The sequence below is a fragment of the Orycteropus afer genome, unplaced genomic scaffold, assembly GCF_000298275.1.
Source record: "Orycteropus afer afer isolate SDZICR_OR568_19922 unplaced genomic scaffold, OryAfe1.0 scaffold00067, whole genome shotgun sequence".
Lineage (NCBI taxonomy): Eukaryota > Metazoa > Chordata > Mammalia > Tubulidentata > Orycteropodidae > Orycteropus > Orycteropus afer.
Window position 1 is genome coordinate 10,192,006 of NW_006921654.1, and position 15,554 is coordinate 10,207,559.

The 15,554-nt window shown below is 45.0% G+C and overlaps 1 protein-coding gene across 1 annotated transcript in view; it reads left to right on the forward strand.

Annotated features, from left to right (window-relative positions):
- The window catches only part of HYDIN (HYDIN axonemal central pair apparatus protein), a 333,125-nt gene that overhangs the window by 293,263 nt on the left and 24,308 nt on the right, over positions 1–15,554 (forward strand). Inside the window, exons 68-76 of the mRNA XM_042780857.1 lie at positions 507–604; positions 1,357–1,564; positions 2,741–2,953; positions 3,441–3,579; positions 5,480–5,645; positions 10,708–10,855; positions 11,301–11,508; positions 12,618–12,839; positions 13,468–13,637. Coding sequence (XP_042636791.1) covers positions 507–604; positions 1,357–1,564; positions 2,741–2,953; positions 3,441–3,579; positions 5,480–5,645; positions 10,708–10,855; positions 11,301–11,508; positions 12,618–12,839; positions 13,468–13,637 — 1,572 coding nt within the window. The remainder of the gene's footprint in view (positions 1–506; positions 605–1,356; positions 1,565–2,740; positions 2,954–3,440; positions 3,580–5,479; positions 5,646–10,707; positions 10,856–11,300; positions 11,509–12,617; positions 12,840–13,467; positions 13,638–15,554) is intronic.

Here is a 15,554-nt window from a genome sequence, read left to right on the forward strand (position 1 = left end):
AGCCAGGGGTCAGACCTTCTAATCACCAGGACCTTGCTTCTGGGGGGAGGTAATTTCAGGAAAGGAGGGGCTTCTGAATTTGCACCTGAGGGCAGTATTGTCATGCAAAATGGATTTTGTGTCCTCTCGGGAATTTTTCAGAGGGACATACTGACTCCAGGATGACAGGGATGCCCACTGAGCATTCACTACATAGTGCCATGGAGTACAGTTGTCCACAGGGTGACTTCAGGTGCTAAACACTGGGATATTTTTACATGCATATGTACATAGATACATGTATACATGGATGATGGATAGATAGATTTGTGTGTTTTAGAGAAATATAACTAGTACATCAAATGTACGCTTTCAGGTAAAATTGCTTATAAAGTTAACTTTTAAAAAATATTTTAAGAAACGAAGTGACTTAAAGAAGAAACACAAGTTACAATGCCGATGGTGTGCAGGCAGGCCGGCATTCGCCTGCAGCACATCTCTTAAGTCCATCCCTGGTGTGTTTGCAGGTTTGAACTGATTAATGCCGGAAATGTGCAGCTGGAGTTCAACTGGGTCTCAGAAGAGACTGGGAAGGCTGTCAGCTTTGCAATGCCAGAGAACCACGGTAAATGCAATGAAAGGGAAAACAAAGGGCTTGAGCTGAGTCTTCATGAGTAGAAGGGCCATGGTCATGCAGAAGCCAGCGCTGCACAGACGGCCTTCTAAGTCACTCATAGAAAGCAGGGTCTCATGATACCTGCAAATCCCATTGAGCCTGAGAGACTCTAAGGCTGGCCTCACCCACTCAGAGCCAAGACCTAGTCGCCACGAGGCCAGCATCCCTAGGAATGTCCTCTTTTAGGTCTTAACCTTCTGAGGGTTACAGGTCCCTTGGAGAAGCTGATAAAAACGTGAACCTTCTCCCCCGGGAAATACACTCATGTCCAAGTTGGCAGTTAATACGCATGAAGCACTTAGAAGAGGGCCCAGCACTTTGTAGCAAATACATTGTTCATTGTTAGGATTACTGCGATTTGGGGGACCCAAAGACTTTTTTAACCAAAATTATGAACCCCAAATTATAAAGCAACGATTCTCCAGAAACTAGATCCACAGACACCTATTTAATCTGCCCTCTTGAGTCACAGGACAAACAAAACAAAAGGAAACAAGTTTGGAAACATGATGGAATTAAAAGAAGAGGTTTCCTGAGTCACTTTGAGAGCCGTGAGGCGACTCCTCACCCCTCGTGCCTCGTGTTAAGTCCACCCACTACAAGGTTCACAGCCACGAAAACCTGTGAGTGGGCTGCCTCCATGGCTCCCACCTACCCTTTCACTGTAAATGGGGAACATTCTCTGTTCTCTCTGCCCCCAGGTTCCTCTTATAAGGATCAGCTTAGCCAGGGCACGCTGCACACGGGCAGCTCTCTGGATAGTGCCATGGAGCACTGGAATGATGGCACCCCATCACCCTTCTCTGTGGAGCCTGCCTCAGGCATCGTGCCTGCCAGGAAGCGTCAGAAGCTTCAAGTGAAGTTCTCCCCGTTGGAAGTTGGAGAGTTCGAGAATAACCTTTTCTGCCAGTAAGAAAATGTGCTCCCCAGAACTGCACCCCCCATCTTGGCAGAGGCAGAGCCCTCAGTGCTAATCCCCTCTTCTCTCCCCTGACCATTCTTTCAACACCTGACTCCTCCTTCCCCCAACCCCAGCCCCAAATTTCACTCTTCCCTTTGGAAAGATTTAAGGGCAAACCCTTGGAGAACAAGGAGACTGTGGTCTTTGTACGCTCATCAGCCTTCTCCAGACTCCTCTCCCTGCCCAGCTCTCCCTTCCTGACCACACACAGGCTCACTCTGAGTAACAGGCTGCAAACCAGGTGGACTCCACTCCTTGGCAAACATGGACTTGAGCAAGCTTTCTTGTACCTTCTCTGAGACTCAGTTTCCTCATATAAAAAGTGGAAATAACAATACCCACTTTGTGGTGAAGAGTAAATGAATGAATGCAAGGAAAGAGCTTAGAACAGTGCCTGGCACGTCGTAAGCACAAAAAGGGTATTAGGTGGTGTGGGACCACATGTATAAGTAAGTGAGGATTACAAGATGCCCAGGCCCACTCGTAGAAAAGCTAATCCAATTGAACAAGGAGAGTACTTGATGTAGTACCTATTCCTGGGAGAGATCCAAGGAGAACCACCACCGTACAGAGAAATTCTGTGAACTATGGCTTAGGCAGAGACCTATATGAAGCATCATAAACTTTAGGAGTCCCTTCAGTCATACCACAGGGACCCCATCCACACCTGAACCACCCTGGCTTGGGGCTGGATGCCTGCTCGCCTCCAGTTCACCTTCTCCAAGTAGCTCAGGATACTTTTTCAGTATTACTGGGCCAGTTCTCATATCCCACCAGATGCCTGTAAGGGGTCCCTGAGGGTAAGACTTGGCTCATTTCACAGCAGGAAGATTTTCTCACCACTGAGGAAGAACTTAACTTGTAGTCATAGTTAGAGATACAGAAGGCTCCGTAATTCAGGTTCACCATACTCAGTCCATTCATGCATTAATCCTTCAGTAGTTGATCACTGAGCATCTTCTACGTACCATGCGTTATCCAAGGTGCTGAGGTCTTGGTGTTGGCCGAGACAGACCCAACCCCGGTTCTCATGGAGCTCACATTCTGGTGGCACTAATACTCATATCCAACCAACTACAAAAGCTGCAACTGAGTGAGAAATAAAAATAACCTTCTTCTCCCAGGATTCCCAACCTGCCACCGGGAGAGCAAGGCCCAGTCCTGGCAGCAAAAGGGCGAAGCTTCTTGCCTTTCTGCCATTTTGACCTGAAAGACTCGGATTACATCAGCAGTCACCGGTGTAACTCAGAGCTCCGAGGACCTGGTGGTGGGACCATGGATCCAAACACCCGAGTGATTGAGTTCACCACCGTGGGCATAGGAGGGAAGCATCTCCAGTGAGTTGCTTAGATTTGTGTTGATTGGATTCATATAAGTCAATCCTTCTAAGGAACACAGAGGAAAACTTCAGAGATGCAAGCTAGACTGATTTCCTGGAGGCAGGCTTGAAATCCTAGGGTTAGACGTGAATTTTAGAGATTTAGCTTTAGAGAACTGCTGAATCAAGGAAGCTCCGTTTTGCTTGTTGGTTTTTACCCTGGTGAAGATTCAGAAGACATAAAAGTACAATCCATGAACACCACTTTGACCACAGAGGAGCACTGTAATGGAAGTGCCCTTGCCACCATTAACCCCACAGCCAGAGTCCTAGCTATACTCTGAATCCCTCGCTGAGATAGAGTTTTCATTTATATAGTAATAAAGAGCTTGAAACAGTTCTGACCCCAGAAAAACCCACTGCTCTAGGGCCAGGTTCTGAGGACGTTTGCCTAATCCTCAGCCCCTCTCTAACTCCCTGCTGTCAATTCCTTCCCCTTTGGCCAGGACCTTCACAATCTTGAACCCAACCAATAACACCTATTCTTTCTGCTGGATCTCTGATGAAGCTGAAAGTCTCCAGAACCCTCCAGCTTTCACATGCCTTACGGAAAAGGGCACCATCCACCCTGAAAAGAAAGCTGAGGTATGTACAAATGAGGACCACTCAAGCCAGGGTCTAAAACGTTCCTCTCTGTGGAGCAAATGTGCCATAGATCATATGCAGAGAATAGCCTAAGGATGCTTCCTTTGACAAGTATTTACTGAGTAACAACTGTACACAGTCGGCAAGCCTGATGAATGAGGTAGGCCAGAGCTCTCTTGGCTGGCCATCGAGAAACAAAGAACTCCAGTGTATGCAGTTTAAAAAATATCCTGCAGATATACAGTGCAAATACCCTGCAAATATTAAAGCAGAAAAGGGGAGCCAGGTACCAGTGCCTGGGGACCCTGTGACTCAGTAGCAAGAAGTGAAGAATTATTTTTTGGTCTAGGAGTGGTTTTACTGGGTCAGGCCAAAAGACAAAACAGAAAAGGAATGTTTTTTCCTGTGACTTAGTTCTAAATATTTACACAGTGACATTGAGTATGTGATCAGGCTTAAATAAATACTAACTTGATGGGCAAAACATGTAGGCTCCATGTCTAGTAAGTTCTACAGAGAATCTTGATGACAGAAATAAACCCATATGCTGTTGCATTGTGGTAAATTGTAGTCAATGTCATGAGACAAAGTGTATGTGAACTGCTGTATGGAAAGTGAATTTGCTCTGTAAATTTTCACCCAAATCACAATTTAAGAAAAGAAAAGAAAGAAACCCCATAAGGCAGTATAAATCAAAATGCCTTCAGGAAGGTCACACGAATGGGCAGGCCACAGGGAACACTGGGCACCAGAGCCAGGTAACCATAGCACAATTCTCAAAACAGAGAGTTGGCCCAGGTTACCAACTCTCCCAAACTTTCTGGGAGAAACCAAAATTTCAGATTTTTAAGTTAATCTCCCCATTTTTACACATACCTCAATATTTAACACTTTACAAACCAACAAAACGTACGTATAGTTCTTCACTTGTTTTTGACCTCTACACACTGTCAATATTCAGGCCATCCGGGGAGCATGACAGGATCCAGGGACTGCAGACACGGTCCTCCTTGGATCTGGCCTCCTACAGCCCAAAAATGGATCATAGATGCTTCCTGATTCCAGGCGGGGCAGGTTGCAGCATCCATTCATCCAAGGTCGTGCTGCTCTTTGGATGACACGCAGCCTGAAACACCTCACCTACATCACCCTATGGCACTGGCATGGACTGTGCATTTTAACTTGTCTGGTTCAATTCTAGCTGAATGCTTCTGATCTTCCAATCAAGGATGATTAGTTGCCAACTCAAGTTAGCTCAGAGAAAAATGGGCCTGCGATAGCTTTGAGGTTTGGGCTTCCCTTCTCGGTCACTTCACTTCTTTCTGCTCATCTATCTACTCCATTCTGTGTTTACCTACTGGCTCCTTCTCTTTTCATTTTAATGTTTTGGGGGCTTTCCTTTGTAATTTCACTTAACAAAGGGCTTATGGCATGCCATAACTCAACCTCATGGAGTCTTTTACCGTCAGCTCCAATACCAGCTGGCCCAGTCACTTGATTCTCTAATTCCAAATTTCTGAAATGGAAATCCAGTTGACCCCACTGACCATGTGGGCTGTGGGCCAGGCTGTAGTCAAGGATGTAGATTGCCCTTCTCTATGACAGGTGCCAACTCTTTGGTCAAGATGGCTGTGTTACAATCATGCCATCCAAATACATGGCACATAGTATAGCAACTTAGGCAGCAAAGACTGTGGGCAGGGTAGACTCCCTTAAAGGTCAGATACTGCCATTGCCGATGCAGCCACACCTGCAAACCCTTACAGACACTGTATGTCGAGGGGTAGAGATAATCGGTAATGCCAGCCATCATGGCCCTAGTGCTCACAGAGCTGTAAGGCCACAAAGGGTGAGCAAACAGAAGGGCCTCTTACCACTTTTTCCCAAATTGTCTCCTTAGATTGTGTTCCAGTTCACGCCTTTCCATCTAGACATCACGGAATCGTTCTGGACTTTCTTAATCCCAGAACATAACATCAAAGTCCCTTTCCTGCTGGTAGGCAAAACCACTGACCCTCTCATCTCTCTGGACCAATCGCATCTCAACTTCAGTTGTCTTCTCATTGGTAAGGCTGCCCTGTCAATTTGTGCTTGAAGTCAGCATGACCTGCATGAGGGGCTCCACCAGTCAGCTCTGGGAGCAGGCGGGGTGGAGAACATTTCCTGCTACCTTCCAGAAGCATGGCAGGGCTTTGTTGCTTTTCACAAAGCCGCGAAATGTTTACCTCTCAATCTAATTTCCATCAAGTATCCTTTAAATCCAAACATTAATAACCTAAGGAAATTTAATAAATACGGATCTTATTTATTATGTAATCAAATTTCCTACTTGTCAGGTTCCTTTAGCACCTGGAAGAACTAAGTTCATTTCCAGAGTCTCATGTTAGCCTCATCCTTACTTGTCTGTGCCCTTAGAATATGTGATGAGATATTGCTGCAAATATCATGGAGCTCCTAGCATGAACCAGGTACTTGTCTGTGGGCTGGGAATGCACCAGTGGACAAAACACACAGTTCCTGCTCTCCCGACACTGACATGAGTCAGTTCCGACTCATGGTGACCCCATGTGTACAGAGTGCAGCTGCTTCATAGTGTTTTCAAGGCTGTGACCCTTGAGAAGGAGAACGCCAGGCCTGTCTTCCAAGGCACCTTTGGTGGATTCTAATTGCCAGTCTTTCTGCTAATAGTCGAGTGCCTAAGAATTTGTCCCACCCAGGCTGCCTTGTGTGCATTAAATACACAGAGATGTCCACTCTGGTTCAAATCAGAGGTGACTAGGAAAAGTCATGAGGAATCTGTACCTTGACCAGGAGGCTGTCGTTCGAACAGAACAAGGGGACACTACATGGTTTAAAATCAAGAAGGGAGTGTGTCAGGGTTGTATTCTTTCTCCACACTTATTCAATCTATATGCTGAGCAAATAATCCGAGAAGCTGGACTATATGAAGAAAAACGTGGTATCAGGATTGGAGGAAGAATCATTAACAACCTGAGATATGCAGACGATACAACTTTGCTTGCTGAAAGTGAGGATGACTTAAGGCACCTACTGATGAAGGTTGAAGAATACAGTCTGCAGTATGGATTACATCTCAACATAAAGAAAACAAAAATCCTCACAACTGGACCAATGAGCAGCATCACAATAAATGGAGAGAAGATTGAGGTTGTCAAGGAATTCACGTTGCTTGGTTCTACAATCGATGCCGACGGAAGCAGCAGTCAGGACATTAGACGACGTGTAGCATTGGGAAAGTCAACTACGAAGGAACTGTTTCAAGTGCTGAGGAGCAAGGATATCTCATTGAGGACTAAGGTGCGCCTGACACAAGCCATGATATTTCCAATCTCCTCGTATGCATGTGAGAGCTGGACAATGAATAAGGAAGACCGAAGAAGAGTTGATGCTTTTGAGTTGTGGTGCTGGCAAAGAATGCTGAAAGTACCGTGGACTGCTAAAAGAACTAACAGATCTGTCCTGGAGGAAGTACAGCCAGAATGCTCCTTGGAAGCAAGAATGGCCAGACTTCGTCTCACCTATTTTGGTCATGTTGTCAGAAGGGACCATTCCCTGGAGAAGGATGTCATGCTTGGTAGGGTGGAGGGTCGACGAAAGAGGGGGAGGCCTTCAAGGAGATGGATTGATACGGTGGCTGCGATGATGGGCTCAAGTATAGCAGGGATTGTGGGGCTGGCGCGGGATCGGGCAGTGTTTCGTTCTGCTGTGCATGGGGTCGCTATGAGTCGGAAACGACTCGACGGCACTTAACAACAACAACAACAACAGGAAAAATCCCAATTTTGTAAGATAGGAGAAAAGACTGCTAAAGCTGAAGGACTTTTTAATTCTTTATTCTATTTTTTCTCCTTATAAAAGGAATATCCTTTATAATATAGTCAATCAATGTGGCATTGAATAAAGAGAATTGAATAATTTCTCTCTCACCCTATTCCATCCTTCCCTTTCCATCAAAGCAATGTGTATTATCTCTGTACGTTTCTCATACTCATAGGTAGGTGGAAAAGTTTATTAAGTTTTTTGAACAATAAATACATGAAGTTATACTACATACATTTATTTGCTTCAGTATTTAAACTTTTAAAAATATCATGGACATTTGCCAGATAAATAAATACATGTAGCATTAACTATTTTTTAAAAAAGATATAAAATTCTATACTGAATGAAAATGTTGGGATGAATTTTATAGACTAATCTTACTCCATTTTTCTTTTAATCATCCTATTAACAATTCATGGGAAAGAACTTTTAAAAAAAACAGCTCTAGTAATCCATTGTATAGATACATGAATATATGTTCACTTCCTCCCTGTAGTTACCTCTTCCCTGTGTCCTTCCCTCCCATGCACTCCTGCCCCCCATGGTATCTCCCTGTGCAAACACTGCCCTTCTTTCTCCCAGGATTGATGGCTCCAAGTAGTGTATCTACCTGATATCACCCCATGTGCCTGTCCATAAGGCTGTAAATCTTTATGGAAGCAGTTTGCCCTACCTTTTTCCCCTGCAGAGTGGCTGGTGGGTTTGAACCTCTGACATTTTGGTTGTTGTTGTTGTTGTTGTTATTTGCCATTGAGTCGGCCCTGACTCATATTGGTTAGCATCTCAATTTTTTAACCACAGCACTACCAGAACAGCTCCTTTAAGCACTCATAGTAGGTGGGTAGTGAAGTGTCCTACTTCTGTAGGCCTGTTGAACACAGGAGAGGAAAATAAGATGTGGGTGAGCCTTTAAAGTCTCCACCACAGGTGGGAGGCAAATTAAGAGGACATTATAGCATTCTGGGAGAAGAGTTCTGAGGGTCTGAAGTAGGAGGAAGATCGTGAGGATCTAAGAAGCATTTCGGAGGTAAAATCTGCAGAGCCTGGCAAGGATGAATGCAGAGCCAAAGAAAAGGGAGTCAAAAAATGGCTGAGATTTGGAGATCTACCAGGAAAGCTGGTCGTATTTGTGTAAATAGTCACTGGTTTGTAGAGAAAGATGGAGAATTTAGTATGAGACAGTCACGTTGATGGTGGGACATCAAGGTGAGGAGTCAAACGGGCGGTTGGAAATGAAGGTCAGGAGATGATAGACAAAAAGATGGAGAGATTGTTTCCAGATCTGGAATACCTCCATGAGTGGCCTTGACTCTCATCCTGCAGCCATTTGAGTTGTGTCAGAATCTTTCAGCATAACCCAGAATAGATAAATAACATGTGGGGAAGCTGAGAAAAGATTTTACAGTGCACACTGCAGGGTAAAATATTTTTTAAATTCCTGACTTTCTCTCCTAGGAGGAAGCCTCCTTCTCCCTCCATTTTTCCCCTATCCTTCAGCTCATTGTTACCGGGGTCCCTGGGACCCTGAGTGAAGTTCCTTACCATCTACGAACTAAGAATTGAATGGGAGAGGCAAAGTGCCCGCACAAGCCAAAGTTCATTAAAGAGAAAGGGAAGAGCTCCTGAAGGAGAGATGGAGAGGGCTATCGCCTGTGCTGGCGTCCAGTCTCCCACCGAACAAAGGATTTCCTAGGTTTCTAAAGGGCTTTAGGCGAGAAGGAGGCGTCATCTTTATTCATGGAGTAGGTGGGGTTCTGAGGTTCAGGTTGTGCATGTGTGATGTCTCTGGACCCAAGTTTGAGAAATTTTTGCTTTCGCCTGCATCTGGTGGAAGGTCACTTTGTTGGTCATGCTGATTTTTACTGCACATGTTCTCCATCTAGTGGGTGCCTGATGAGGGACTTGAAAAACAGCCTGGAAGATTTATCAACATTTTGCAACTGGTCAAGCTTATGGGGCCTTTTTATTATGGCCCCTTAACTCACCCAAGCCCAGGCTTGCCATCGCAAACAGTTCTCTGGCACCAGAAGGAAGAATTATGTGGTGGTCTGCATGTAGGCTTAAATTTCAAGGGCATTGGGTCAGTGGCCTGTTCGACCTGGCTAGCCCGATTCCCTTCCTGTCTCACCATGCCAACTGTCTGCTATCTTTTATTGCCCCCAGCAGTTAAGCTTTGGCACTTAGGTTGTGTACATCTCTCAATAAAATGAGCCCAAGCACTTAGCCCAGCCTACCTTGCTTAGAAAGCAGTCATGCAATCTAGCCATTGAGACCCCTATGTGGTCTTATAACCCCTACCCAAAGTGGCTTATCCAAACCAGGATTCTTCCTAGAGAAGAGTTCTCTCCATGTCCACAGAAATGATATTTGCATATCAATGATAGCTTAAGTCTTGAAAGTAAGTAATACTGGTTCCTCTTGGCCCTCCCTTATCAACGCTGTAAAACAGTCAAGACCAGTACAGATACATATAATGAAGAAAACTGTAAAATCTTATTAAAATGCCTCAAAAAAAATCTGAACATTTGTCAATTCTCCCAAAATGAAATATAAATTTAATGAAGTTCCAATTATAATCCTAACTAGGGTTACCAAATGAAGTGCAAAACACTCAATTGACTAATTAAATTTTCAGATAAACAACAAATTTTAGTATAAGTATTATTATGCAGTATTTGGGATATGCTTATACTAAAATTACTTTCTAAATATGGCAACCTTAATCCCAACAAGGTTTTCTGGGGAAGTAGATTAAAAGATTCTAAAGTTTATGTGGGAAAATAAATGTTCTACAATAGCCAAGGAAAGTGAGAGAAAGCAACATAGTCAGGGAAGAGATGTATGACTCAGGGTTCTGGCAGGAAACTTCCCTAATTCTAAAGAGTTCAATACTGGGATGATTATGGAGAGTTAAGGGTCCAACCAGAGAGGGTGAAGCCCCGGGCATTAACAAAGGTAGGAAGGCTTTACAGTTCTTGGGCCTGAAGGAGCAAGGGGAGAAAACAGTGTCATGACACTGGGAGAGCTGTGACACTCCTGAGAGCCACCCACAGAAGCGAGGGATTGATGGAGCCAAATGTGGAGTCACCCTAGGAGGGGGTGGGGAAAAGGTTATTTGTAAAGCAGAGGGATGGGCAAGAGATTATCAGATAAAGTCTGAGGAGTCTGGAAGAAGAGAAAAACGTTGTTGAGGAACCTCTACTACAATGGCTTGGTCTTGCCTGTGGAACGGTATCTGCCGAGATACTGCTGAGGACTCCCCTGAGGGTGTTGTTTCCTCCACAGGCAGAGAAGCCAGGGAAACCGTGAAGATCATCAACAAGGAGGAACAGGGCTTCAATTTCGCCTTCCAGGACAGCTCCCGGTATTCGGAAGGTTTTAGCAACAGCCTAGTTGTATCTCCCATGGAAGGCTGGCTCCCACCGCTGTCCAGGTATAGAAAGAGGAAATCCCAGGACTGTTCCTTCCCCAAATGGCAGAGGTCCCAGGCCTGCCAGCCAGGAGAATCGGTTTCCCCTAGAGTCCTCCATTTCTAAAGTCCCTTCTAACTCTAAAATGTAGATATTAACAATTCCCATTTCTGTTCTACTTATTCCCTACAGTTCATTTTCCAATGAATGGTAAAGCTTTGAGACTTCTAAGTCCCTGTTTGTAATATTTTCTATTGTATTTGTATTCTTTTCCTTGCTATCTTCTGTATTTGTGAATCCACAGAGCAATGGCTGGCCTTCTCTGGTAAATCTTCAACATTTATCATAATTTGGAGTTATCGTGCCTTTTCCTCATAGTGTATCTGCTAATCCACTGGGCCTATATATTGTAGCTGGTTTTAGCAGTTTGACCCTGTGAACTAATCTTCTGTCTGTTTCCTCAATCAGGTTGCCTATTGATATTTTCTTCACACCTAAGCAGGAAGGAGATGTGAACTTTAACTTAATCTGCAATGTGAAAAGGAAAGCCCAACCTCTGACCTTAAATGTCAAAGCTGAGGGCTACACTATGAATGTGGGGATCAAGTGCAAGGACAGAACTGGCTTAATCACTTTCTTGACCCCTAACCAGACCAATATCATCAACTTTTTTGAGGTAAAGTATGAGAAAGCCACACTGTCTCTCTGGATTTCTGCACTGACTGGGGCAGGTGGGAGGAGTGAACTCTCTAGGGGAGCTTTCTGCTTCAAACGCTGCGGAGACCAGAACAGGAGCAACCAAGGGGTGGCTCCATCCAGGATGTGTGTGCTTATGATGAGGACTCACCCAAGTCACTGCCGTCAAGTCGACTCTGACTCACAGCGACCCCTCCTTGGGTTTCCTAGGTAGTATCTCTATGGAAATAGATTGCCTGGTCTTCCTTCCAAGGAGTGGCTGGTGGGTTTGAACCGCCAGCCTTCTGGTGAGCAGTCAGATGCCTTAGGCACTATGCCACCAGAGCTCCCTATGATGAGAAGTATTTTGTATTTTATTTTTCAGGGGGTAGAGAAATGAATGCTTGCATTAAACATATAAGAAATATGTCTCACGACCGAGAGAGTTCTAAGAATGAAACTACCATGTTACTTTTGAAATATGAGGGCCCCTCAGCACTTGGTAGCTCTTGCTGGAATATCTGATTGCATTAAGCTAATGACACTCAACTCATAACATCACCTGCAATCCTAATTTCCCCAAAGATATTTTTCCCCGACATAATAGGTCTTAGTCACCTACTGCTGCCATAACAAAAAATACCACAAGTGGGTAGCTTTAAGGGACATGAAATTTGTTTCCTGTTCAGTTTGTTTTCTCACAGTTCTGAAAACTGAAAATCCAAATCAGGATCTCACCTGTCTTGAGTCTTTCTGTGGGCCTCTCTCTGTTTCTGGTGTCTGCTAACAATCCTTGATGTTCCTTTGTTTGTAGACAGGTCCTCCCCTGACATGTGTCTTCCCCTTAAGTGTCTGTCTCTGTCTGTTCTACTCTTTTTAGAGGATACTTCTCAGAAGTGATTAGCTGTAGGACCCACCCTACTCTGGTATGACTTCATTAACATACAAAAGAAAACCTCTGTGCCCAAACAGAGCCACATTCATGGGTACAGGGGTTAGGACTTCAATATAACTTTTAGGGGGACACAATTCAATCCCTAACATGTTACATATGTAAGCCATGGTTTATATTCATTCAACATCATGCTTTGATCTCTCTCTCTCCCTCAGGTAGAGTTAAATGAATGTGTCCAATGTGAATTCAGCTTTATCAACACTGGGAAATTCAACTTCAGCTTCCAGACGGAGCTGTCTGGCTCCAAATCCCTGCTACAGTACTTGGAATTCTCACCTGTCGATGGCACTGTGGAAGTAGGGCAGAGCGTACATGCCACCCTGTCTTTCCAACCCTTTAAGAAGTGCGTCCTAAAGGGCCTGGAACTCAGAATCAAGGTGAGACCATTTAACGTTGTTTAAACACTGAAAACCTGTAGAACATCCTGTCTCAAGAGGTCACTCCTGTCTCAAGAGGTCACTCCTGTCTCGAGAGGTCACATCTCCTGTGTGCTGCTTGTCTTCACTCAGCCAGAAGCTCCTGGCAGGGGGTCGCATTGGCATCTGTCCCACTACCTCTAGTACAAAGGCCTCGTGCCTGGTTGAGGTACCTGGTGAGTACCTGGCCAAAACTATGTCCCATGACCACATCTAGCTGCAAGTGAGGATGGAAAATCGAGTCTTTTCACCTAGGCATACTGGCAGCCAATCAGAGTGCTGTTAGTAAGGAACCCATGGGGAGTTGATGTTGGGTCATAGCTAGCAGTGTCCGGCTTACCCCTCAGGCTTCAAGTTGGATCAGTGCTGCAGGAGCAAAGCCAGAGCCAAGAAAGGATTGGATTGCAGAGCCACCTGCCGGGCTTTTCTTAAATAAATGGTACTCTGACCTACTCTCAGCTCTCTGAGGACGGAGCCCTGGGACTCATATATTTTAAAGCACTTGGCTGTCTCCCTCCTTTACCTGAGTACTTAGAGCTATTTCCTCCACATCCCCCAGTCACTCTCCGCCCGCCATCTCTCCCCGCAGATCAGCCACGGCCCCACGTTTCTGTGCAGCGTCATAGGCTGCTCCGTGAGCCCAGCAGTGCATTTCTCCTTCACCAACTACAACTTTGGGACCTGCTTCATCTACCAAGCAGGGATGCCCCCCTACAAACAGATCCTGGCTGTCACCAACAAGGAAGAAACTTCCATGAGGTAAGCAGGCTTCACAGAGCTGCGAGAGGATCCTACAGCTCCTGGTGGCGCCATACAGCCGACGTCCTGTGGAGGCAGACACAGGAGGACTGGGAGAAAGAGAAGAGCATGAATCTTGAGTCCCCTTTTCTCACTTCTAATACTTGGATGGCCTTGAGTTACTCTACTAAAAATCCTGTCCTTAAAGTCGGGAGGGCAATGACAGAAGACGCGATAAGAGGTTCAATGGTTTCCATTTACCTCCATGAGGTGGAAACTGAGGTTCAGGGCATGAAAGAGCAAACTTCTCAGACCACTGACCTCACGGTAAATGGCAGCTCCATATTGAACCCAAGCCTCCTCATTCAGACCCAACCCCTCAGCACCACCCTGTGTGGAATGTTCCAGTCCAGGGTTCTAAGCCGCGTTCCAGACCTAATGAAGCAGCATCTCTGAGGACTGGCCCACTCATGCAGTAGAACATTCTGCGAAAACATTGTATAATGCACCATCCAGTTTGGTGGTCTGTAGCTATGTGTGGTTGTGGAATATTTTAAATGTGCCTCATGCAACTGAAGAGCTGTATTTTTTTTTTAATTGTGACTTGGGTGAAAGTTTACAGAGCAAATTCACTTTTCATACTGTAGTTCACATACACTTTGTCTCACGACATTGACCACAATTTACCACGATGCAACAGTTCCCCTTCCACTTCCTTCCTATAGTTACCTCTTCCCTGTGTCCTTCCCTCCATGTACTCCTGCCCCCTGAGTTATGTCCCTGTGCATACACAGCCCTTCTTTCTCCCATGACTGTTCTCTGCAAGGAGTGTATCTACCTCAGGTGCTCCCCCCTGCATATGCCTGTCTTGTTTGGCTGGAAGCCACAGATGTAGGTTCAATTCCAGACCTGAAGAGCAGCTAGGGGCCATGGTCTCAGTGGTTTCATCAGGCTCTATCAGACCAGCAAACCTGGTCCCTTTTTTTTCCTTTTTTTTTTTTTTTTTTAATGTTTTTGAGTTTTGTTCCACATTGTTCTCCCACCTAACCAGGATCTCTTACATAGATCCCCCTCCGAGTGGTTGAAAGTGGTAGCTGAGCACCATCTAGTTCTTCTGGTCTCATAGTCATATAGGCTGAGGATCACATGGTGTACCAATCACTTGGACTAATTTTTTCCATGAATCTTTGGTTTCCTTCATTCTTCTTTGCTCTGGATGAGGAGAGACCTGTCATTGCATCTAATGGCTGTTTGCAAGCTTTTAAGATCCCAGTCACTACTCGCCAGAGTAGGAAGTAGAACAATTTTTTGTGTAGTATGTTATGCCAATTGAGTTTGATGTCCCCTGTGACTATGGTCCCAAGCCCACAGGTCCAACTACTTGCTTCTTCTGGGTAGCTGGCTGTGCCCAAGAAGTAACTACAACCTTGTCCCTTGTCAGCTCTACTGTATACCTGGGAATTCTTACAGAACATACCAATACACTTGTAGAAATATTGTCTGCCAACTGTATACATGGTCTTGGGCACACTCCCCCCTGCATAGACATACCTAATAGTTCAGTCTGTCCACCCATCTATCCACCCATATGTCCACGTTTGCCTTCACTGACAATGCAGTACTGTGTGTGCAAAAGAGTTCATCTTTGTTGTCTGTACTTCCATGTACCTCTCTATATCTTCCTTGAAGAGCTGCATTTTTTATTTTGTTTTAATTAACTTAAGTATGCATGTGTCTCCCGGTTAGAACAGGTCTAGGTTCAACTACCAGCCCTTCCCTCACTATATAATCTTGGGGAAAAAAATAAAAAATAACTTTCTGTGCTATTGCCACCTTGTCTGAAATGGGGTCTAATAGTGGCACCTCTTGTTCCAGGCTCTTATGAGCATTAAGTCAGTTTGTCTAGAGAGAGCGCCTAGAAAAGTGCCCAGGACTCAG